The 23,150-nt window shown below is 50.8% G+C and overlaps 1 protein-coding gene and 1 pseudogene across 10 annotated transcripts in view; both read left to right on the top strand.

The window, feature by feature from the left end:
- CLEC16A (C-type lectin domain containing 16A) overlaps window positions 1-23,150 on the top strand; it is a 203,191-nt gene that overhangs the window by 7,586 nt on the left and 172,455 nt on the right. For all 10 annotated transcript variants that reach the window (XM_086691247.1, XM_086691249.1, XM_086691245.1 and 7 more), the window contains exons 2-6: window positions 4,141-4,269; window positions 7,540-7,673; window positions 14,714-14,862; window positions 17,855-17,960; window positions 19,683-19,806. In XM_086691247.1, the coding sequence (XP_086547373.1) occupies window positions 4,141-4,269; window positions 7,540-7,673; window positions 14,714-14,862; window positions 17,855-17,960; window positions 19,683-19,806 (642 nt within the window). The remainder of the gene's footprint in view (window positions 1-4,140; window positions 4,270-7,539; window positions 7,674-14,713; window positions 14,863-17,854; window positions 17,961-19,682; window positions 19,807-23,150) is intronic.
- LOC147573132 (zinc finger CCHC domain-containing protein 9 pseudogene) lies at window positions 7,931-9,408 on the top strand (annotated as a pseudogene).

Below are 23,150 nucleotides of genomic sequence, written 5' to 3'. Positions count from 1 at the left end.
AAAAAAAATCAGTTACCTACAGATAAATCTTAACAAAAGATAGGCAAGATCTCTCTGCAGCAAACGCTGAAAGAAATGTAAATGTCATGATGTTACTTTATTGTAAAGATGTCAGTTCCCTCTATATTTAGCTATAGATTTAGGGCAATCTTAAAGGAAATCTTAGCAAGTGTTTTTGTGAAAGTTGAGTAGGTGATTTTCAAATTTATATGGAAATGCAAAGGGCCAAAAATAGCCAGTGTAATATTGGGGGGGAAAAAAGAAGGGAAAAAAGTCGGGAGCACTTCCATTATCACCTAGGAAGATTTATCACAAAGCCGCAGTCATCGGACATCATGGTATCAGCACAAAGGTAGTGAATAGATCAGTGGAACTAGAGCATTCAGAAAGAGTCCCTGCAGGTGCGGTCATCTGATAAACGACAGAGGGGACATTAGAGTGCATGGGAGAAAGCAGGACCTTTTTAGCAAAGGATGCTGACTCAACTAGATATCCATATGGAAAAAGTGAATTTTGGCCAATATCTTACACCATCCACAAAAAATCAGTTCCAGATGTACCCTAAGACAAAATGTGTGAGGGGCAAGGAGCCTCACAGTAATAGGTGCTACCCTGTCTCTACCTCCTGCCTCCCTCACCTGGGATGGAGAAGCGGGTCCTCTGGCTCATGGCATGACCCCTGCCCCCAGCTTCTGGGATCCATACGTAATAAATCTCGTGACTCTCCTTCCTTTGTGTGGGTGTTGAAACTACATCTTCAAACAAAATGATCCTCCCTCCCCCCCCCCCGCGGGTTTCACTTCCCCAAGGTGGGGGCTCCCGTACTAAGGGGGCTACCTGCCGCCCCCATGTGGGTGGCCGCTGCCTCTTCATCCAACTGCATATTTTTATTTTTTTCTAATGTTTACTTGTTTTTGAGAGAGAGAGAGAGAGACACACACACACACACACACACACACACACACACACACACAGTGTGAGTGGGGGAGGGGCAGAGAGAGGTAGAGACAGAATCCTCTGACTCTGAGCTGTCAGCACAGAGCCTAACATGGGGCTTGAACCCATGAGCTGTGAGATCATGGCCTGAGCTGAAGGCTGACGCTTAACCACTGAGCCACCCAGGTGCCCCCGGCTGCATATTCTTAATTCAGCACACCAGCTCCTGCTTCTCAACACAGAAGACTTCACCAAGAGATGTCAGGAGTTAGAAGCCAGGGCTGACCATAAGATTTTAAACTCTTCTCTCCCTACGGTGGTTTTTCAGAGCAGAGCCGCTTCCCCGGGCCCCCAGGCCGCTGCTTCCTACGAGGCCAGGAGTGTATTAGTGGGAGGCTAATGGATTCCATCCCCTCGGCAGAAGGAAACACCAGAGGGGGGAGGATCTGCACACCCCCCCCCCCCCCCCCGGCAACAGCACCTGCCCTGGCATGGTAGGGGGCACACTGTGGGTTGTACCCAGAATGACACTGATGGCTGTGGTGTGGGTGACACAACTACTCTGAAACTTTCGTGGGAGCTTATTCAGAATGCAGACTTGGGGGTCTGCACCCCAGAATCAGATTCGGTGGGTCTGGGGTGGGGAGCTAGAATCTGCAGCTGAAACAGGGGTTTCTGATGCCGGGGTCCCGTGAAGCACAATTTGAAAAACTCTGCTCTTTGAGCTTCTTGGCGAAAATGCGCTGGAAGGAAACGGAGGCATAGATTCAAGAGTGGGTCCCCCCCCCATCAGCTTCAGCGTATGGGGGTCCCTTGGCACAGGGGGAAGCTGGCCTCCAGGCCCATATTGCAGCCTCGCCTGGAGATTTGGGCACAGGTGGTGGAGATCTCTATTTTTGGAGAGCTGTTCTAGTTGTTGTGTTAAAAGTTGCATGCAATCTTTAATGAAATGATTAAGTAACTGATTATACGGTCTTTAAAATAGAACAAACAGCAACAATATTAATAAATAAAACCCAGTCCCCTGAAGCAGATTCATCCTGACTGTTCCATCTGCAAGGTTCTACCTCTTTAAGATACCCTACCCATTTCTTTAAAAAATTTTTTAAACATTTATTTATTATTGAGAGGCAGAGGGAGACAGAGCATGAGCATGGGAAGGCCAGAGAGAGGAGGAGACACAGAATCTGAAGCAGGCTCCAGGATCTGTGCTGTCAGCACAGAGCCCGACACCGGGCTCGAACTCACAAACTGCGAGATCGTGACCTGAGCCGAAGTCAGCCGGTCAACCGACTGAGCCACCCAGGCGCCCCTATACCCTACCCATTTTTAGAGATCTTCGATGGCAGGATCCTGTCTATTCTTTCCCTGCCTTGCTCTCACCAGCCCCACCTCCAAACTGAAGGTGGCCATAAAAGGAGTCAGGAGGTGACCCTTCTTGAGTCACTTCCTCTTAGTGTTCCCTTTTCCTTCCCAACCGTGACAGCTGAAGTTAGCCTGGAGGCGCCATCTTTTTTTTTTAACGTTTTTTTTTTTTTTTTTGAGAGAGAGAGAGAGAGATTGAACGTCCTCGAGAGTCACCATCTTTTTTTTAACTTTTTTTTTTTTTTGCGAGAGAGAGAGAGATCGAATGTGCTCGAGAGTGGGGGGTGCAGAGAGAGAGAGGGAGACAGGATCTGAAGTGAACTCTCTGCTGACAGCAGAGAGCCGACGCGAGGTTGAAACTCAGGAACTGCGAGCTCATGACCTGAGCCAAAGTCAGACGCTTTACCGACCGAATTACGCAGATGCCCCGCCGTCTTAACGACTCTTCAAGTTTTTATATAAATTCCAGTTGACAAGCATAAGAGTCATTTCAGGTGTAGAATTGAGCCGTTCAACACTTTGCACCTGGGAAAGTGCACGCCTTAATCCCCATCACCGGTCTCACCCATCCCCCTACGCCCTCTCCTCTGGTAACTGTCAGTTCTCTATAGTTAAGTGTCTGTTTCTTGGTTTGCCCCTTTTTTTTGCACCCCCCCCTCCCCCGCCGTTTGTTTGTTTTGTTTCTTAAATTCTACAGATGAGTGAAATCATACAGTATTTGTCTTTCTCTGGCTCATTTCACTTAGCGTAACACTCTCAAGCTCCGTGTGTGTCGGATGCAAAAAGACTAATTCGAGGGGGCAGAGGCCCCCCGGTGTTGACAGCCGCACTGTCCCTAATAGCCAACTTCTGGAAGAGCCCAAGTGCCCACTGACTGACGAACGGCTGAAGATGTGGTGTATATACAACGGACTCTTACTCAGCCGTAGAAGAGAAGGAGCTCTTGCCATTTGCAGCAACGCCATCCCTTACAAGCTGTGCCCCCCCCCCCCCCCCCCCCCCCCCCCCCCCCGCCCAGGGCACTTGGCCAGACGCTAGTCCCCACACTGCCCAGGACCAGCCTCGGTGATTCTTTCGGTTGTCCTGGTCACCAGTAGCGGCCTGAGGCTGGGTCCGGGTCGGCCTGCCTCTCCCCCGGCGGCGGGCTCAGGCCTGGTGCAGCCCAGGCCTTTGGGGAGCATGGGGCACAGTGCAGGAGCCTCCCTCCCAGACCCACTTAACTTTGATGGGCATTCAGCACCTGAGGTCGGTGCCTTGAACCTCGAGCCGCAGGGTTTAGTCCAGCTATCACTTCTGATGGGCATGTGATGGTCTTGACTGCGGGTGGCTTTTGCCCCTGCAACTGGTTTGGGGACCTACCCTCCCTAACCTGTGACTCCGCCTTTCTCAGTCCCTGCACCAGCCCGGCTGGCTGCGGGGTTTATGCCAGACTCTTGGCCTGGGCCGTGTGCCTGCACTCGCTCCACCAGCATCGGGATCATGTGGGGAGAGTGTGACAAGGCCCGCGAGTCCTGCTGGTTCCGAGTCTCCAGATGGGCTCCAGCAGCCCCCGCTGTATCCACCCTTCAGGTGATTCTCTTGCACACCGGAGGTTGAGGATGGCCGTCTTCAAGGGCTTGATGGTTCCCTGGCATCAGCTTGGGTTGGCGTGTTTCTGGTTAACCCTTCACAACACTGTCTGCCATGTGTCTTGGGTGGTGAGTAGCATCTCTGGATGGGAGTTGGGCTAACCACATCTGAGCTATGGCCGCTAGTTGTCCTCAGAAACGTCACCGGCGGTCACCGAGCCTGGTTGGCCATTTCAGTTGGTAATGCTTCATTTTCTTTCCTTTTCGTCAGGTATCTGTACCACGTTTTGACCAAAAACACCACAGTCACAGAACAGAACCGGAACCTGCTAGTGGAGACCATCCGTTCCATCACCGAGATCCTAATTTGGGGAGATCAAAATGACAGCTCTGTATTTGAGTAAGGGTTTCTCATGTGTTTTTTTGTTTTGTTTTTTGACTCTCCTCCCTTTGACTATTTTTCTAAATGTATCCCATGAGTCATTCTTGATGACATCAGGATCTGATACCAGCCTGGTCTTGCGCAGATAGCTATCTATATCTCTATCCATACAAAATGTCCTTGAGACACTGGAGAAATGTAAGCTGAAAATGGGAAAGGGACATGAGCGTCTCTCGAAAAATCTGAAAATATCATGGATGATTTTCCAAGTAGCATCTGACAGCCTCCCCAAAGGGCAGAAAACGTCCTGGGAAGTTAGCTTCGAAGTGAACTGACAGGGCCCTGCCCTGGAGAGACACGAAGGGCTCATATTTATTGTGTTAACTGTTGGGCAGGCACAGTGCTGAGCTCCCGATGAGATAATCTGAGTCTCCCAGCTGCCCCGGGGGCGGCGTCCGCGTCCCCATTAATCTCCTATCACACCGCTGGTAGGCAGGCACGAAGCTGCTCACGCCCAGAGTCCACGAAGGGGTTTCTCCTCGTTGGCGTACTTCCTAGATGGGCAGTTTTAGGCCAGCCTCACTTTCCTCATCTTTAAAGGAGAGTTCCTGCCTACTGCCCGGTACAGAGGAGGCGCTCCAGAATTGTTAGCACGTGGTAATTTGGAAAGATGTCCCTCTTGGACGGATGAAAAGCAAAGGCTGGAGGCCACGGACAGCTTCCCCAGGAGACCTGTCTCGGTGTCTGAGTGCAGAGGGACTCGGGTTACAACCACCACCAAAGACAGGTTTTATTTTTATATAAGATAATCTCAACTGGAAGCTTTGAGGCCCCTTAAAAAGCCCCTTTGAAACAAGTAAAGGAGTTCCATTTCCAGCCTGGCTTATTAGCTAATCTGATTTTCCAGATAGCTTTCTGTCTTCATCCGTACTTGTGGAAAATGCAAACCCGTGACGCCGGCCTCTTCCCCAAAGGAAAACAGGAGTAGGGAGGGAGGCGGTGCCTGCAGAGGGGACTAGATGCATCTCAGGACGCACGGGGAACTGCTCGGTCGGTTGCTGTCTGTTTTGGGGATGAGATAGACCCTTGGGTTAAAGGCTAGAGACCGTGTCCCTCTTGACTAGAGTGGACTTTCTGAGCCAATCTGTTGTCTCAGAACAACTGCCCCGTGCTTCCTAAATGGCCCCCCCATGGAGTGCCCAGGAGAATTTGTTTTTAATTCATTTCTTTTAGAATAACTTTAGATTTATGGAAAAGTTGCAAAGCTAGTACAGAAAGTTCCCCAGCACCCCTCACCCCGTTTCGCCCACTGTTAACGTCTTATATGACTGGGGTGCATTGGTCAAAACCGAGAAGCTAAGCTTGGTTCGTGACTGTTCGGTAGACCCCTGACTTGATTTGGATTTTGCCAGTTCTTCCATTAAGATCCCCCTTCTGCTCTGGGAACGCAGTCCAGGCTCTCACGGTGCCGCAAAGTGTCGCATCTCCCAGCCACCTCTGGTCTGTGACTGATTTTCAGTCTTCTCTTGTTTTCAGGAGAAAACCTTGATGTGTTTGAGAAGTACTGGCCATTCCCCCCACCCCGATGTGGGTCTCTGCGATGTTTACTCATGATTAGCCTGGGGTAGAAACAACTGTAACAATATGTCCTTTTCAGCCCACGGTATCAGCAGCCCCCACATCCACCTGCGCTCTAGTGAAGTTACTCTGATTGTTTGGTTAAAGTGGTGTCAGCCAGGTTCTTCCACTATAAAGTTACTCTTGTCCCCATTCCCTACACCATGTTTGAAAGAGTCACCCAATGTAGCCCACCTGGGGGCTTGGAATTAAGCTCCAACCTTCTGGAAAGGGGTGAGTAGCTATGTACAGTATTTGAAAATCTGCATAGATTTGTCTCTTTTCCCCATTTATGTATTCAGTGAGTTATTTATTTTTAAGAAACAGACTCTTTTTTTTAAAAAATATTTATTTTGAGAGAGAGAGAGAGAGAGAGAATGAGAGGGAATCCCAAGCAAGCTCTGGACTGTCAGCACAGAGCTCAGTGCGGGGCTCGACCTCACAGTGAGATTGTGACCTGAGCCAAAAGCAAGAGTCGGATGTTCAGCTGAGCCACCCAGGCACCCCACTCATTTATTTATATCAATATGGGCTCATGATGTTTGTTTTATACTTTGATTATTAACAAGTTCCCAAATTGGTCATTGTGCTGCACTGAGCCTGTCGGGCGACCCTTGGGAGTCACTGATTTATTCAACCTGAAGCACAGGTGGACAAAATGGGTCAAATGGTAGAAATATTCTTGGGATCAGCGTGACTGACATTTGTAGGCAGACAGGCTCCCAGAATCAGAGTTGAATAAGTTGAATAATGTTTACTTATTCATTTACCCTTTCAGGAATTCAAACAGAGGTTATGTAGCCCCGAGCAAGTGCCAGGCCCATGGTCCTGCCACCGTGGAGCTGAAAGCCGAGGGGAGAGAGACCCTCAGAACTAAGTGACAGATACATGTGACTGCAGGGACCTGTTGTGAGTGTCCCAAATGAGAGGTTACCTGGTCCTAGCTTGCATACAGAGAACATGTAGCTAGAAAACCCCATTTTCTTCCTTTAAAGAAAGGCATAGGGGGTTCTGTCTCCATTTCAAGACTAAAAGTTTAGCCAACATGTAGCCCAAAAGTGCGTGTTCCCGGGCTGCATGCAGACAGCTGTCCTGTCCAGAATAAGAAAGGCAGAAGCTGACTTAGGCACTGACGAGGGTCTCCCTGCCACATCGGCCCCTTCAATTGCCTCCAGTCTTTTTCCCTGGATTTGGAAACCCATATTCTTTTAGTAGCATTATTTTGCCCCATTGGAGGGAATGCTGGTTGTTACTAACACTCAAAGATACGAAAGCCAAGGAAAGAGGCCTAGTACGGAAAGCTGAGGATACAGAGTATTGGATGGAGAATGCTGCCTGTCGGGTTTCCAAGCATAGGTAGAATAATGTGTAATCACTTTGGCGGTAAAGATCTCGCCCTTTCTGTAGGAATCGAGGTCACGGCTTCCTAGGATCGGCCGTGTGCTCAGATTCTGGGGAGAGAGCGTGAGTGGCTGCATTTTGTGGTGGCGGAAGGAGGCATCGAGGGAGGGGAGGAGCCGGGGCCACGCAGCCCGTGTGACCTGGCTGCTCTCTGGATGCCTTTGGGGGCCGGGGGCGGCCCCCACACACATGCGGTGCACATAGCCAGGGGATGACGTGTATCTGCACGAGTAGCAGCAAACCTCTGATGCTTTCCCCTTCTCTCCCCAGCTTCTTCTTGGAGAAGAACATGTTTGTTTTCTTCTTGAACATCCTGCGGCAGAAATCAGGCCGCTACGTGTGCGTTCAGCTGCTGCAGACCTTGAACATCCTCTTTGAGAATATCAGTCACGAGACCTCACTCTGTAAGGATAGCCCCTGGTACCTGCCCCCTCACTGCTGAGCTTTGGCAGCCTGGAGTTTGGCGTGGTTTTCGTGTGGCTTTTTGAACGTCTGAGCTTACTGTGTGTGTTAGGGCGCTTGGGCTGCTGTCACAGAATGCCCCAGACCTGGTGACTTAGACAACAGAAATTTATTTTCTCCTAGCTCGGGACGTTAGAAGTCCAAGATCAAGGTGCCATCAGGGTTAGTTTCTGGGGAGGCCTTTCTTCCTGGTTTGCAGATGACTGTCTTCTCGTTGTGTCCTCACGTGGCCTTTCTGTGTGTGTGTGGGTGTGCACGCGTGTGTGTAGTGAGTCTGGTATCTTTTCCTCTTTTAAGGACACCCACCTTTGACCAGGGTCCCGCCGTAGGACCTTGTGTAACCTTAATTACCTCCTTAAAGCTTCTGTCTCCAAATACAGTCACACTGGGGGCCGGGGCTTGACTATGATAATTTAGGGGCCGTGCAGTTCAGTCCCTAACCATGTTTATCCCTGTGTAGTGGGGTACTGGGAAGGGCTGTGAGGGCTCCTCTCTGCTGAATGGTTCTGGGCTGTTCATATTTTTTTCTTTATAACTTGTTGGGGTTGCTGAATAACCAGCCAGCAGGGAGGGGCTTCTCTGGCTCACAAAGTCAGCTGCCCTGGAGGATTCCTGCGTGTTTGATGAGGTACCTTTGATGATACCGTGACCAGGTGGGCACGAGTTACTACCGCATGTAGTAAGAGACCTTTGGCTGCAACATCATGGGAGGACATGAAGGAAGGAGTCGTTTGAGGGCGAAGCCCAAAACCTACCAAAGGGTAAACAACTTGAAGCCAGTAGGCTCTCTGTTAAAAATGATGCGCCTCAAGCAAAACCCAAAAAGAAAAGAAAAAGGAGTAGTTAAATGAAGGTGTAAATGGATTTCTGGAATACCCAAGACAAAACTCACAGGTGGTTCATAATGGGGAGATGATAGCAACATTCAGGAGGTAAGGGAAGAAATTGCAGTTGCTTTTAAAAGGGAAGGAAACTAAAAAGACCAGCCGCAAAGAAAAATGCAGTGGTAGGTTTCCACTGTAGAAAACCTGGCCACGGGATTGCAGATCGCCCAGCCATCCTCGAGAATCAAGATACGGGCACTGGAGTGTGGGTCCACAGAGCATGAACTCACCTAGGGCGGAGCCAAAGTGGACCCGGCTCTTGGTGAATTTCCTCCCGCAGAATGTTTTGTTGGTGGAGAAATGGGGCATCTGCCCATATCTTGTCCTGAGAATCCCAGGGGACTCTGTGCTGATGGTGGTTGCTGTAGACTGTTGTTCTGTGGAACATTTTAAGCGAGATTGCCCTGAGAGAATTCAGACGGAATGGTCACAGCCGGCCGCTGGGCGAAGGGATCGAGTGCAGACTATGAAGAAAGTTTGGATGTGCCTGAACCACAGAAATCCAAAACAAAGATACCTCAAGTTGCTAATTTTTGGTAACAATTAGTGCCGTCGTTGGGTACCACCTCGTTAACCATTCCGAACTGGGCCTACTTCGCAAATTGGAGCTGGGCCCCCTTGGAGACCTGTGTTCAAGATACCAGTACGATCTGGGTATCGTCAAATAGCTTCCTGAGTGCTGTCCATTAAAGAGTGATTCCGTCCCTGGAGAAAATGACTCAAGAAAAGTAGAAGATGTTCACACTGGATTCTCCAAAAGAACATTTTTAACAGACAGAACTGAAGTATGGCTAAGTGGAAATGAAGTTTTGGTTATATTGTTTTCTTGGTTTGAGGTATCAATTATTATATTACGAATTTGTAAGTTGCCACAGAAACTACGGCATTCTTAAACTTTCAGTAAAAACTCACTTGCTGTTAAAAAAAAAAAACAGCCAACAGAATAGGCCCTGGAGGTAGCAGGGTGAGGAAGAACAACCCAGGAGCAAGTGAGAGTGAGACCCAAGCTCCTTCTCTGGCCTCACTAAGCCCAGGCTCCTCCTCTGACACAGCCGCTCTGGGAGACAGGTGCTGTGGGCACCCTCACTTTGTGCCGGGAGAGTTTGTGTCACGAGCCTGTGGTGACCGCTCTAGCGGTGCCCGGATCTGGAAGGGGTTTGAGTCCAGCTGTGTTAGTTCAGTGCCCGCACCCCGGGGTGACTGTGCCCCAGGAGGACATTTGTCGGTGTCGTGTTGGGTGAGGGGCTGGGGGTGCCGTTAGCCTCTGGCGGGTGGAGTCCTGGGATGCGCAGGACCGCACCCCACGGTAAAGGGCTATCAGCGCAGAGTGTCAGCAGAGCCCAGGGTGGGAAACGTTGGTTTAGGTCCTCCTCCTCCGGGCTTGACTGGCTCGCTTTGCGATCGGCAATCCCTGGGCCCTGCCCACCAGGAGTAGGGAAGAGAAGACAAGTGACCGGATGTCTGTGTCAGAAGCAGGCTCTAGGTCCCCAAGAAGGGTCTAGGAAAAGTTTCTGGTGGATGGAAGGGGATAAAGACAGTGGCATCCCTATCAGGAGGGAGCGGGGAGAGGCCGGAACCGGCTGCTGAGCGGAGGCTCTCAGGGTGGCCACTAGGTGGTGCTGCCGTCCCAGGAGCCTGCGCTCACACTTCCCGGTGAATGAATGGGAGTTGACAGATGTGAGTTGACTCACTCTCCCTAAGTGGTTTCCCGTGTTAACAGCTTTTGTTACCCTGGATGCGGATTGTGAGTGGTTTCTGAAAACTGACAGAGGGGAAGACCCAGCTCGGTGGTGCAGGCCCCGGACTCCAGCCCCCCAGCCCCCGGGCCCAGCTCTGCCGGATTCGCCCTGCACGTGCTCTGGGGGCGAACTGTCCTCTCCAGGCTGCACCTTCTGCTTCTGTGGAGCAGAGATGACACTCGTATCTGGGGAATGGGGTGGTTTGAGGACTAAGCGTGACCGCGGGTGTGCGGAACGTGGTGTGAGGTCTGGCAGGTGGAAGTGTCCACTCAGGCTGGTTTTATCATTAAATCCAGCGTCCCCCCCCCCCCCCCCCCCCCGCCAAATGTCTGTTTTCTGGTTACCCTTCCTAAGCCCAGCTCGCCCTGGGGCTCCTGGATCGAAGGTGGGGGTTGGGGCAATAGGAAACGCTGGAGTTCCTGGATCACATGGCTTTCTGAATTGGGACCTAGAAGGATACCGTGCTGTGAGGTACGCAGACAGATGGCACTATCTTTACAGGGAATTCACCAGAGTCCTTTTTGTAAGCCCTGCAAAAGCGGCCAACAGCACCACCTTTGACAGAACTTTGATTTGTGGGGGTGAGGAGGACGTGTGAGTTTTGCTTTTATTTTTATTTTCCAATTATAGAAAGAAAATATCCGGATTATAAAACAGCAACAACAAAAATCAAACGCCGTGAGAATATAGAAAGCAAAACTTCTGCAGAGCCTCACCCTACCCCTTGGGTAGACACAGCGCGTTCTGCCTTCTGCTTTACGTGGTCCCCACTTGCTGATGTATCTTAGATGTTCATACGGTCCGTTCACGTGTCCTCACCTCGTTTGGTTGACTGGTGGCATCTTGCTGAGCCCCTAGTGATTGAACTTGACCACGGGCATTTAGGTGGTTTCCGGATTTTCACTATTACCAGCAGCCATTTCACAAGTGCACCTGTTGCCCGTCGGGTTTGGGGACCTAAGTCACAGGAGGCCCGAGAGACCGAGATTACGTACAGACTCCTGGGTTGATTAGATAAAGGATACCACAGAAAGTCGGCCACACGGTGAGGGGGCAGTGGAAAAATCCCAGCCGAATAATAGAGGCACCGCTGCTGCCCCCATGGCGGCCCCCACCGCCCACAGAGTCATCGCGTGGAGGCCCTGGAAAAGTCCCCGCTGGGGAATGATTGGAGCTTGTGACTTTTCCAGCTGAAAGCGCAGCAAAGAGGCTCCTGGTTGTACGTCTGAGGCTGACGGCATAGACATCTGTGCCTCTGATGGCCCGGAAGCTGCCAGCCAGTCACAGTGGGGCTCCACGGGACGTCTCAGGAGTCCCTTGTCCTGCTAGCCAACGCATCCCCAACCATGGCCAGGAGGACAGTGAAAAAGAAGGGCTCTGGGCGTCAGCATCACATGGGCTGCTCCTTCCGAGTTAAGGTTCAAGGTGGTTAAATTGTCGACTGTTTAAAGAGTAGAATGCTGCATAGCAAAAAGGAGCAAAGGGATGCACTGTTACCACCGCGTGCAGCACTGTGGGTAACTCTCAGATGCGGTAACGAGTGACAGGGGCCGGACACAAGAGGCCTGTGTGTCGTATGATCCATGGGTATGAAGTTCAAGAACAGGCAGGGGCACCTGAGTGGCTTAGTCGAGTAAGCATCCGATTTTGGCTCAGGTCATGATCTCATGGTCCGGGAGTTCGAGCCCCACATCGGGCTCTGTGCTGACAGCTCAGAGCCCGGAGCCTGCTTCGGATTCTGTGTCTCCCTCTCTCTCTGCCCCTCCCCTGCTCATCCTCTGTCTCTGTCTCTCTCTCTCTCAAAAATAAGTAAATATTAAAAAAATAGGCAAAATGAGTCTATGTGATCCAAGGCAAACCAGAACTTGCCGTTGGGGAGAGGGTATTGACTGGACAGGGCTATCAGGGAGCCTTCTGGGGAACAAAACACATACTCTGTCTGACCTGGATGGTGCTTACGTGGTGTATATATTTGCAAAAATTCCTCAAGCTGGATGTCCAAGACTTGTGAGGTGTGTATATATGAATAAGTACATAGGTACGTAGACTTTATATCCACATATACGTACATTTCCACACAGATTAAGCTGTCCGCTTAAGATTTGTGATCCATGTGACCTCAATTTTGAACAGTTAAAAATTGTTGATATTTTTAAAAATTTGTTAAAAGTTGTTGATTTAAGATTTTTTTTAAAAAAATTGGCAATTAAGTCAATGAAGATTTTTAGGAACCCCCCCCCCCCGCCCCGCTGCCCCCTCTCTTGGAGCAGGCCCCAAAATTTGCATCCGGAATTGTGAGAATCTGGAGATTCTGAAAACTGTTCTGGGACTACAGACTTCTGTAAAGCCGAGGACACCCAGCGTGCTTTCCAGAAGGCAGCGGCTTTCCTGGAGAGCTGGCTTCTGAGGAGGACCCGGCTGTGGGCCCCGTGCTCCCGGATGGATCTTTGGGGCGCGTCTGGTGATGTCAGTCTTTCTGGTAGTACTTTGATCGGTTTACGTTGGATACCTCGTTGGCACCAAATAATGGTTTATTTCCGTTTTTTCTTTAAGTTTGTTTATTTTTTGAGAGAGAGAGAGAGAGAATGCAAGTGGGGAGGGCAGAGAGAGAAGGGCCAGAGGATCTGAAGCAGGCTCTGTCGACGCAGCCCGATGCGGGGCCCAAACCCACAAACCATGAGATCATGACCTGGGCCGGAGTCAGATGCTCAGGTGACTGAGCCACCCGGGCGCCCCTGCAGTTTATTTCCTATTCCCCCTGAGAGCACCTGTGTTCAGTCCTGGTGGCTGGAGGCTCCACGTGAGGGTGCTGGATGGAAAGTGGCCGCGGCCGTTACTGAGTGCTTGCTTTGTGCCCGTCGCTGCCCTTCGTACCTCATCTCCTTTAATCCTCACAGCCGACCCCTGAGGAAGGCACCGTTGCTCCTGTATTTAGACAAGGAGACTGGGGAGTGGAGAGGCTAAGTGGCTTTCCCGGGGTCACCCAGCTGGGAGGTGGCAGGGGCAGAGTGGATCCAAGTTCCCTTCAAACACACTGCCTCTGAGACGCGTGAGCACGACAGGAAGCCACGCAGGGCTCCTTAACCCACGGAGTGTGCCGGGTCCGCCCCTGAGATTGGAGGAGGTGGGCAGGGCTGGGGCCCGAGGTTCCACGTGTCCCACGAGCTCCAGGTGATGCCAGGCTACTTTGAGTAGCCAGGCTCCACACCACTCAGCTTCGCTGAGCGAAGGGGTTGATCACGTTCTGCCTTTAACCATTTGGGGTGCGTGGATGGGCTGGGTCAGAGCTCACAGGCTGGCCGTCCGAAGGACAGGGGGTGGCAGCGCCTGCTTTGCGGGGTGGCTGATGAGGATTCGGAGACATGCCTGGAAAGGACTCGAGGCCGGGACTGTGCCCCGCAGGCCGCGGCTGGCCCGTACCCCGGATGTTGCCACCAGAACAGCTTTAAGGACCAGGTGACCTAGGGGCCAGCGTGTCAGAGTCAGGAGATGGAACATTCACCTCTGTTTTCCAGCCCCTTGAACAGTTGAAGGCTCTCACCATGCTGGGTCTGCGTCTCTGCAGAGGCTGGGGGCTGGGAGGGGGTAGCCACTCTCCAGTCGGTCCCAGTGCCTCAGGCCCTCGGCACCCAGATTTCATTACTGGCTCCCATTAGTGCGTGCTGCTAACACAGGCTTTGACAGAGGACCCGCCTTAAATCCCATGTCTGTGACAGACTGCTGTGTGACCTCTGGAAAGTTAATCGACCTCTCTGAATTATTTTACTCTTCTGCAAAACGGGAAGAAGACCACCTGCTCTGCAGGATGGGTGCAACGATAATGTAAAGCGCTCAGCCTGGTGCTGGGCGTCCCCGGGAGGTTTAGCATAAAGTAGCTTTTATGAAACTGTGTTGCCGTATAGGGAGAAAAAAACCCACGTAGCCCTTTGTAGCATTCAGGGATGACAGTATGACTCCTGATGGCAAAATGGAGCAGCTTTTAATAAAATAGGTTGGTTTTTACCCTTGCCCGTGGGTGGTTTGTGCAAATGCCCACGCACCAACACATCTGCCCCACCCCCAGCTCTCTGGTGAACTTTGTCAGCAATGAAAAAAAAAGTTCAAATGTTTTTTCTATTTGGTGTAGGAGGGTGGGGTAGTCCGGGCCCTTCTGTCATGGCTCTTGAACTTTCTTGGGGCTGTGCGTTGTGCCTGGCTGACTTCTTTGCTGGTAGACAGGTAAAGCTGCTCCCTGGCGACCCAGAATCTCGAGGGGTTCAAGTACATTCACAGAGTCGTCTGTTACCCAGTTTTGTTGCTTGACTTTCCTTCGGCGTGAATTAACCTGCCTTCCTTTTTTTTTTTTTCCCCTCCCTCTAGATTATTTGCTCTCTAATAACTATGTAAATTCTATCATTGTCCATAAGTTTGACTTTTCCGATGAGGAGATTATGGCATATTATATATCATTCCTGAAAACACTTTCGTTAAAACTCAACAACCACACCGTCCATTTCTTTTACAACGAGGTAAGTAACTGCCAGAGGGGTGCGTTTGGGTGGAAAGCTAGCTAATCGGAGGGGGACCCTCGGTCCGGGGGTCTCGTGCCTGTTTACAAAGCGCGTGGGCACTCACCATTTCCTGATTTTTCACAGCAACTGTGTTTGACCTTGACAGGCTTAAAAAAAAAAAAAAAAAAAAATATATATATATATATATATATATATATATATATATATATATACATATATATATATTTGATTTATTTAAAAGTTACCTCTCTGTTTTTAACGTGAAATTCAGTTTGTGCTACTGAGGAACATTGCATTGCAGAAGTGCCTGAAAGTGAACTTGGGATTGAAATGTGGTCAGACCCAGCTTTGCCAATTCCCTGCTGTGTGACCTTAGAGAAGTCTCAGTCCTCTGAGCCTCAGTTTCTTCATCTGAGAAAGGGGATGATGATTTACAGCGAAGGATTTTCCGGGGATCGAATGAAGGGAGATGATGTCTTCGGAGCCCCTAGTATGTACCTAGCTCCTTAAAATCAGAGCTCACTAACTATTCTTCACAAGTGAATGTCCCTGGTATTCCTTGGGATCATTACTAGCAATTTTGAAAAATAAATTGTTGCCGTTTTCCAATGAAAAGGAGCTTGATAAGGTCAGTTCATCTCATACCAGAAGGTACGGATGCTGGCCGTCCTGGGTCTGATCCATCTTGTGGCACGATCACTTCACTGAGGACCCGGGCTTTTTCCCCTTCCTGCTCTGGTGACCGCACGGTTGGCATCCGTCCTCAGGCACGACCCCTCATGGTCTCAGGATGGCTGCAGCGGCTCCAAACATCACATACTCACATGCCGCTGCCCAGAAGCCTGAAGAGATCACTTATTTCCCTTCTGGTGTTCCTTTCTAACTTTCAAAAGCTTCTTTCCCAGAAGCGCCCCCCTCCCCTCCCCACCCAGCAGACTTCCTCTTGTGCCTTCTCGGTCACAGTCATGTCATGTTTCTCTTGCGGTGCATCCGGAGTTTGGGAGCCACCTGGTGGGACAGCTTGGCTTGGTCTTTCACGAGGGTAGTCACGTGAAGGCTGGGTGGGGTCGGGAGAGCTGCTTCCAGGGTGGCTCACTCGACGTGGCTGACCGTGGGTGGGAGGCCTCGGCTACACGGGCTTCTCCAGCGGCTGCTTGAGTGACGCCACGGCACGGCAGCTGGTTCTCCCCGGAACGAACGATCCAGGAGACCAAGACGAGCTGTAATGCCTTATATGACCCAGCCTCAGAGGCCACACTCCATCTTTTCCACCGTGTCGTCGAGGCCGCACAGGCCAGGCTTGAGTCCGTGTGGGAGCGGATGTCAGTGTGTGAACACAGGAGGTGAGGATCGTTGGAAATTCCTGGAGGCCAGGTGCTGTTTGCATGGCGGTGTCTTCCTGTTTTTTAGTATATTTATTCTTTTGAGAGAGAGAAAGCACAGGAGGGGCAGAGAGAGGGAGAGAGAGAATCCCAAGTAGACTCTGTCCGCGCTGTCAGCCCAGAGCCCGACATGGGGCTTGAACCCACGAAACGCGAGATCATGACCTGGGCCGAAACCGAACGTCGGACGCTTAACCCGCTGAGCCAGCCAGGCGCCCGAATGGCAGGTGTCTCCTGATTGGTGGTCACTTGCACTGCCCCGCCTCTCTTTGCAGTCAGATCATAACTCTCAAACGTACCTTCGGAGTCTGTGCAAACTCCATCCAGCTGTCCCCACGTGATGCGGCCTCAGCCTGAACCCCGATTTTCCTCGTGTAGTTTAAAAGTGGGGAAGAATTGGCCTCAAAGGGAAGACACACTAGCCATCAACCGCCAAATGTGTGGCAGTTTCAAAAATTGACATGGTGTGGCCCCGTGTCTGGCAGATAGTAGGTGCTCATTAAATGTGTCCAGAGACACGTGGATGAGATTCGGGCTGTCCTGGCAGCTCTCCCAGGTGGATGAAAATCTACCTGTGAACTTCAGACCAGAGAGAGGGTACCTCTGCTCAGCTGCAGCTGGAATTCTAGACACCAGGGTGGGAGGGCAGGACTCTGGGATTCCTGGACCCGAGCGATGGTTCTGGAAGAACGTCCTTCTGGTCACCAGAGGAGCTGCAGGGGCCTTATTTCTGAGGTGGGCTCCCTTTCCTCTTTCACGTGGCCCAGTACTGGAGCCACCACCTGCCACGGGTGCAGTTCTGGCGCTCACAGTGGCATCGTCCTCATTTGACAGTTGTCACGTTGCCGTAGGTTGGCTCTTGCTTCTTCCCCACGCTCCCGCCCACTGGTGCCCTCAGAGCATGCTCGGAGCCAAGTGGGAAGCCTGGCCACAAGAGGGAAGCAGAGCCCATCCTGCTTTTCTTGAGGCTCCCGCAGCGGAGTTCCAGGCTTCTGGACGGTCTCGATCCCTTCCCATGATCCCTCTCATGCCGGCTGGTTCCCGAGAGCCTCCTGCTCCTTGCGAACGTGTGTACTTCTAGTATTTCTAGACAGAGAAACGTGTGATAGCCAGAAGAGATTCTGCATGTGAGGAAAACCTCACGCTTGCCTTTTATTCGTGGACGTGGCGTCTGATGGCAGGAGCCAGCATTACGGCTGAGTGCTTGTTGAGTAGGAGGTCCCGTGGCGGGCTCTGCTCCTGAAATCCTCAACGTTGAATTCCAGCGGCTGGGACGTGGGAATTACTATCTCCGTGTTAGAGACGGGGAAACAGAGGCCCAGAACTGTTACAGCACCCAGCTGAGAACTGGTAGAACAGGTCACAGACCCCGGTCTGGCATTGTTGGACTCCCCCCCCACCCCCCCCCCCCCCCGCTTTTTTTTTTTTTTTTTTTTTTTTTTTTAATGTCCTGGGATGGTCTCACCTCCCTGTCCCTTCCCACATTCCGCACCGGGGGTGAACCCCTGGCCTAAGGTTCATGGGAGTCTGATAGGCTTCAGAAAGCTGGGTGGGGGCAGGCCTGCCCTACGGGCTCATAACTCATCTCTGGTACTTTTTTGTTTCAGCACACTAACGACTTTGCCCTGTACACAGAAGCCATCAAATTTTTCAACCACCCCGAAAGCATGGTTAGAATTGCTGTAAGAACCATAACTTTGAATGTCTACAAAGGTAGGCCTTCTTAGGAGCTCCCGCCTTGTCTGACTTCTGACTGGGGCTTGCTCCCATGAGTCTGCATTTAAAATTCTCTGATGGCACGGGGAGCTCCGTTATTACGGCTGGGGTTGCATGTGTCATGCAAGGCTCGTAATCGTGGGACATTTAACTGGCCCCTTGGGTGAATTTTGTGCCACTCTCTTGGTGCATACTCAGTTCTGCATGCTGAAGTCTTACACCAGATGCACAGTACTAGTGATGTCCTAAGAAAGGCACAGGTGGGACTCCAGCTGCCGTGTGATAACTAGAAAAGGCAAAGCTGCCTCTTAAACGTTATATTTACGTTTTTGTGTCTCCTGCGGTAAGATTTCCATACGGCCCTGGGGCTATGTTATCTTGAAATAACATTTAAACGAAGCATTTTGTGCTTCATTTTGTGTCACCGACAGCAGGGGGCAATATCGTACTCTCAACTGACTGCAAAGCCCAACCAATTCTCTCTTCAAGATGTGCTTAATGCCCACAACATCCCCTCCAGAGGAGGCCCTTCCTCGGGTTCCTGCCCGCATTGGCATAAAGGCCGGCTGGACGCGAGTTTCCTGGCCTGGCACCGCCCGGGGAGGGCACGCCTTCTCTGCGCGACCCGGGGATTGTTTCCCCGGTGGTCACCACGCCGGAGCTGGAGCTCCCATTTTCTCCAAGAATAAAGGGCTTTGACCTTCACGAGCATGAGTCATGCCGTTATTACTTGAGATGACCCTTACTGGGGTGGGGAAAGGTCCTGAGGGACTCACCCCAGCCTGGTTCTGGGATCGCACTCAATTGGAGAGTGTCTTTAAGAATCCAGCGGGGGCCCACCCAGGGTCGCAAACTGAGGGCCTGAGAGCCAGATCCAGCCCTCAGACATGTTTCGATTGGCTAAGGTGTTCCTTGACAAGATGTATAGTTGCCCGTATTTAAACATTGGGAGATCTCGGGTAACTATCTGCATTTCTGACTTGAAAGAGATTTGGCCCTTCTGGGCCCACAGTCCCGCAGAGCAGCTGCGGTGCCGGTGAACCGGGCTCCCCGGTTCACACACTGGGCCTCCCAGCCTCACTCACTGAGTCCCCGGCCCACCCAGCAGGCTTCTGAGTTTGCGCCCTGGTCCAAGCCCCGGTTCTGCGGCCCCCTGCTCTCTCTCCTCTCTTGTTCTCTTCCAGCCTGTATCTTTAGACACCTTCTGCCCAGCTCTCTGTTTTCTGAGCAACTGTCTCACCATCCCAGTTCTTAACCCTGTTAACTGTTGTCTGTTTTTTGCCTTTCCTTCAATGACGATTCCCGTGTTCCTTATTCCAGTGTCATGTAAGTTATTAACTTCTGGTTTTCTGCTTTCTTAACTTATCCTTACATGTTAACACAGGAAACTTGCCTGAGAATGGCATAGTTTCATTGTAGCCAAGCTAAATGCATTGCTGAGAAAGTAGGCTTTCTAATTGCACTATTGAGGTTTAGCCCAGTTAATTGTATTAATTATAAAAATAGCATAAGAACTGCCTTGATGAGTATGATTTCATGAATGAATAAGCTAACCATTTTCAAGTATTCCCAGGAAAGACAGAAAAGGTTCAGATGATAGCAGAGAGCTTTTTCATTGTGGTTTTCTTTTCTTTTCTTTTTTTTTTTTTTTTTCAAATCTCCCTAAGTTATTTTTGGTGGCTTGACTTTTTTTTCTTGTTCTTTTGTGAATTTTCTCAGTGGATAACCAGGCCATGCTGCACTATATCCGAGATAAAACTGCTGTTCCTTACTTCTCCAATTTGGTCTGGTTCATCGGGAGCCACGTGATCGAACTCGATAACTGTGTGCAGACCGACGAGGAGTAAGTGACCATCTGGGGGGCTTATCAGGCAGACAGAGTGGTTAGGGGAGATTTCCGTGTTCACTGAGGAAAAGTAAACGCTAGAGCAAAGTTCACCCACCCTTGTGTAGGCGGAATGTGAACTTCCATAGGCTGAAAGGTTCCTCGCACCATTCCACTTTTTGTAACGGCGGAATGTTAGAAACAACCCGCAGACCTCCTAGAGGGGAAGAGGACCAGTAAGTTCAACACCCCCATCGATGGGGTGCCAGGCAGCTGGTAAAAAGAGTAAGACGACCCGTCACCTGGTGGGCTAATAAACAAAATGCAGTCCTTGCAGGTGGCAGAGTAGTGCCCAGGAGTAAAAAGGGACAGAGCTCTGGCACGTGCTGCCCCGTGGTTGGACCTCGGGAGCATGAGGCTCAGTGAGAGAAGCCAGATGCAAAGGACTGCGTTTTACCTCACCCTGTTTTCTTTTCTTTTATTTATTTTCATTAAAAAAAATTTTTTTTTTTAATGTTTATTTTTGAGAGAGAAAGCATGTGAGTGGGGGAGGGGCAGAGAGAGAGGGAGACACAGAATCCCAAGCAGGCTCCAGGCTCCGAGCTGTCAGCACAGAGCCCGACGCGGGGCTCGAACTCACAAACCACGAGATCATGACCTGAGCTGAAGTCGGGACGCTCAAGCGACTGAGCCACCCAGGTGCCCCATATTTTATTTTATTTTTAGAGAGCGAGAGCCCGTGCAGGAGTGGTACGCCAGGGAGGGGCAGTGAGAATCTTAAGCAGGCTTTAAGCTCAGCATGGAGCCTGAGGTGGGGCTTGATCTTACGACCCTGAGATCATGACAGCCGAAATCAAGAGTCGGACACTTGGCTGACTGAGCCACCCAGGCACCCCGTGTGACCCCGTTTAAATGAAATGCCCAGAACAGGCCAGTCTGTAGAGACCGAGGATAGACGAGTGGTTTCCCAGGGCTGGAGGAGCAGACTTGCAAGGGGAAATAGGAGTACAGGGCTTTTTTGGGAGGGGGGGTTAAAAGTGTTCGAGAGTGGATCGTGAGGATGGTTGGACAGCTGTGTGAATGGTATGCGGATTATAGCTCAGTAAATCTGTTTAAAAACAACAACAACAACACACACAGGTTAAGGTGGTAATTCGGGCCCCAGAGCGATGAATACAAGTTCCAGAGCAGGATTTCTCCGTTTCGGCGGCACCACTGATCTTCGGAACTGGGTAACTCTGTGTCGTCGGGGGTCGTCCCGCACAGAGTAGGATATTTAGCGGCCTCCCTAGCCTCCGCCCACCAGATGCCAGGAGCACCCCTTTTCCAGTTGTTTCAGCCAAAAATGTCTCCAGACATTGCCAGATGTGTCCTTTAAGGCAAAATCACCACAAGTGGGCAACCACTGCCCCGGAGGGACAGCTGAGCAGAGAGACCTGGTGAGAGGCACATCTAGGCAGGCTCAGGATGACAGAGGGATCCATCCGGGAAGGAGGGGTGCTGGAGGAGGAGCCCAAAGCCATAGAACCGTAGCTCCCAGACTGGGGAAGTAGTGGTGGATCTGACGGGACATTCGGGAAAACCAGGACCTGTACAGAGATGAAGAGTCACGGATGTGAATGAAACATAACGTGGCACTTGATTCCAGAAAAGACAAAAAGTCATTCCAGGAAGGAAGTGGACTCCTTGTCCTCTGCGTGGCTTTCCCGTGAATGGTTGTGATGATGTCAGTATCAGTTCTTGGGGCCGGGTGGGGGGCGGGGGGAGGGAATGCAAAGTGTTCCGTCCTAACAGAAGGCCACCATGTGATATTGAAAATGGCTCAACTTCAAAGCAGAAGACTTTGCAGATTGTAGAGGTGGAGGAGGTGGGGGGTGGGGCCTATCCACAGAAACAAGTAAAAAGTTAACACCTGCCTTCTCTGGAGATCAGGCAGGGGTGAGGGAGGCTGGGCTAGGGCTGCTGTTTGTTATTATCAGCTTATCAATACCATTAAACTTTTATTTGTGTCTTATTTTATTTTTTGAGAGAGAGAGGGTGCAAGTGAGCAAGGGGGAGAGAGAGAGAGAGAGAGAGAAAGAAAGAAAGAGAGAGAGAAGCAGGGCTCGAGCTCATCCACTGTGGGACCCAAACTCATGAAACGTGTCGTCATGACCTGAGCCAAAGTCAGAGGCTTAACGATTGAGCCACCCAGGTGCCCAATACCATTGAACTTTAAAAACCCATCTGCATGTACTTTTCAAACTAAAGGTTTAAGACACGAAGTACATCAACTCTTCTGCTAAAGAAAAATTCCCACAGCATCTTTTTAAATGGGGGAAAAGGTTGCGAAACATTGTGAATAAGTATTGTGGGTCTCAGCTGGGTGGTGGGTTCATAGGTAATTATAGTACTATTAGGCTTACAGGGTGTATTTGCTATAAATATTCGGGATGTATCTTGTTAAAGTATGCTACGGAATAATTATTAAAGGTTACATAGAAGAAAAATTGATCCTATTATTTTTTTTTTTTAAAGCACGTTATGCGTCTTGATGGATAGATATTTAGCAAACGCCTTTTAGATGTGACTCTACGGAGGCATAGACACGGGGAAACCAGACTGTAGGGTCCCTCATTGACAAGTCACCAAATGTTCTCTGTTAGTGGCGGGACTACAGGAGACCTTCACGTCTTTTTGCTTCTATTTTCTTCTTTAATTTCAAGCCTTCTGAAATGGTGGTCATAATTACGATACAAACAAAATGAGTTACCCCAGCCCCGCTGCCCCTTGCAACAGATGCCAGTTTGGAGGGAGTGTAGGTGTGCCGACTAGCTCTTTTAGGGGTTCTGTCCTTGGCAGGCGTGCGGCTGACAACCTGAGAGGCCCAAGCAGTGTGCTTGTTGCTTTACTGAAAGGAGACAGAGACCTCTGGGGGCCTGGGGCTGGGGTGTCCCATCCCTGCGCTTTGCCCCATGTGTAGCCAGGGCCAGGGGGGGTTGGATGTGGCCGCCGAGGCCTGCTTTTCTCCCTGGAACCCCTCGGGAGCATTTTCGTCCTCCGGGATTTATTGCCGCATTAATACTGCTTATCTTGGGAGGCAGGGGGTCTTGCCACATTGAGTAGTGGTTGCTCTTGTGGAATGGCTTGCTAAGGGAGCTGGGTTTTGCTTTGTTTACCCATTTTGTTTTGGGTGGCGGTGGTGGGCGAGTTGTAGGGAGGCCCCCAGAGGGTGGGGGGATCCCAGGAGTCCCCTGAAATCGATCGTGGTGCACCTGCCCGTTTTCACTTCGTGCATGCCGCTGGGAGGGCCGCTGTAAGTGGCTCTTGAGCCTTTGTTTGTTGTATGAATATTTGTTGTGTGAATGAAGCACCCCCAGTGA

The sequence above is a fragment of the Puma concolor genome, chromosome E3, assembly GCF_028749965.1.
Source record: "Puma concolor isolate L17-30 chromosome E3, mPumCon1.1.hap2, whole genome shotgun sequence".
NCBI lineage: Eukaryota > Metazoa > Chordata > Mammalia > Carnivora > Felidae > Puma > Puma concolor.
Note: the sequence above shows the minus strand (reverse complement) of the source record. Positions and strands in the feature narration are given on the sequence as shown.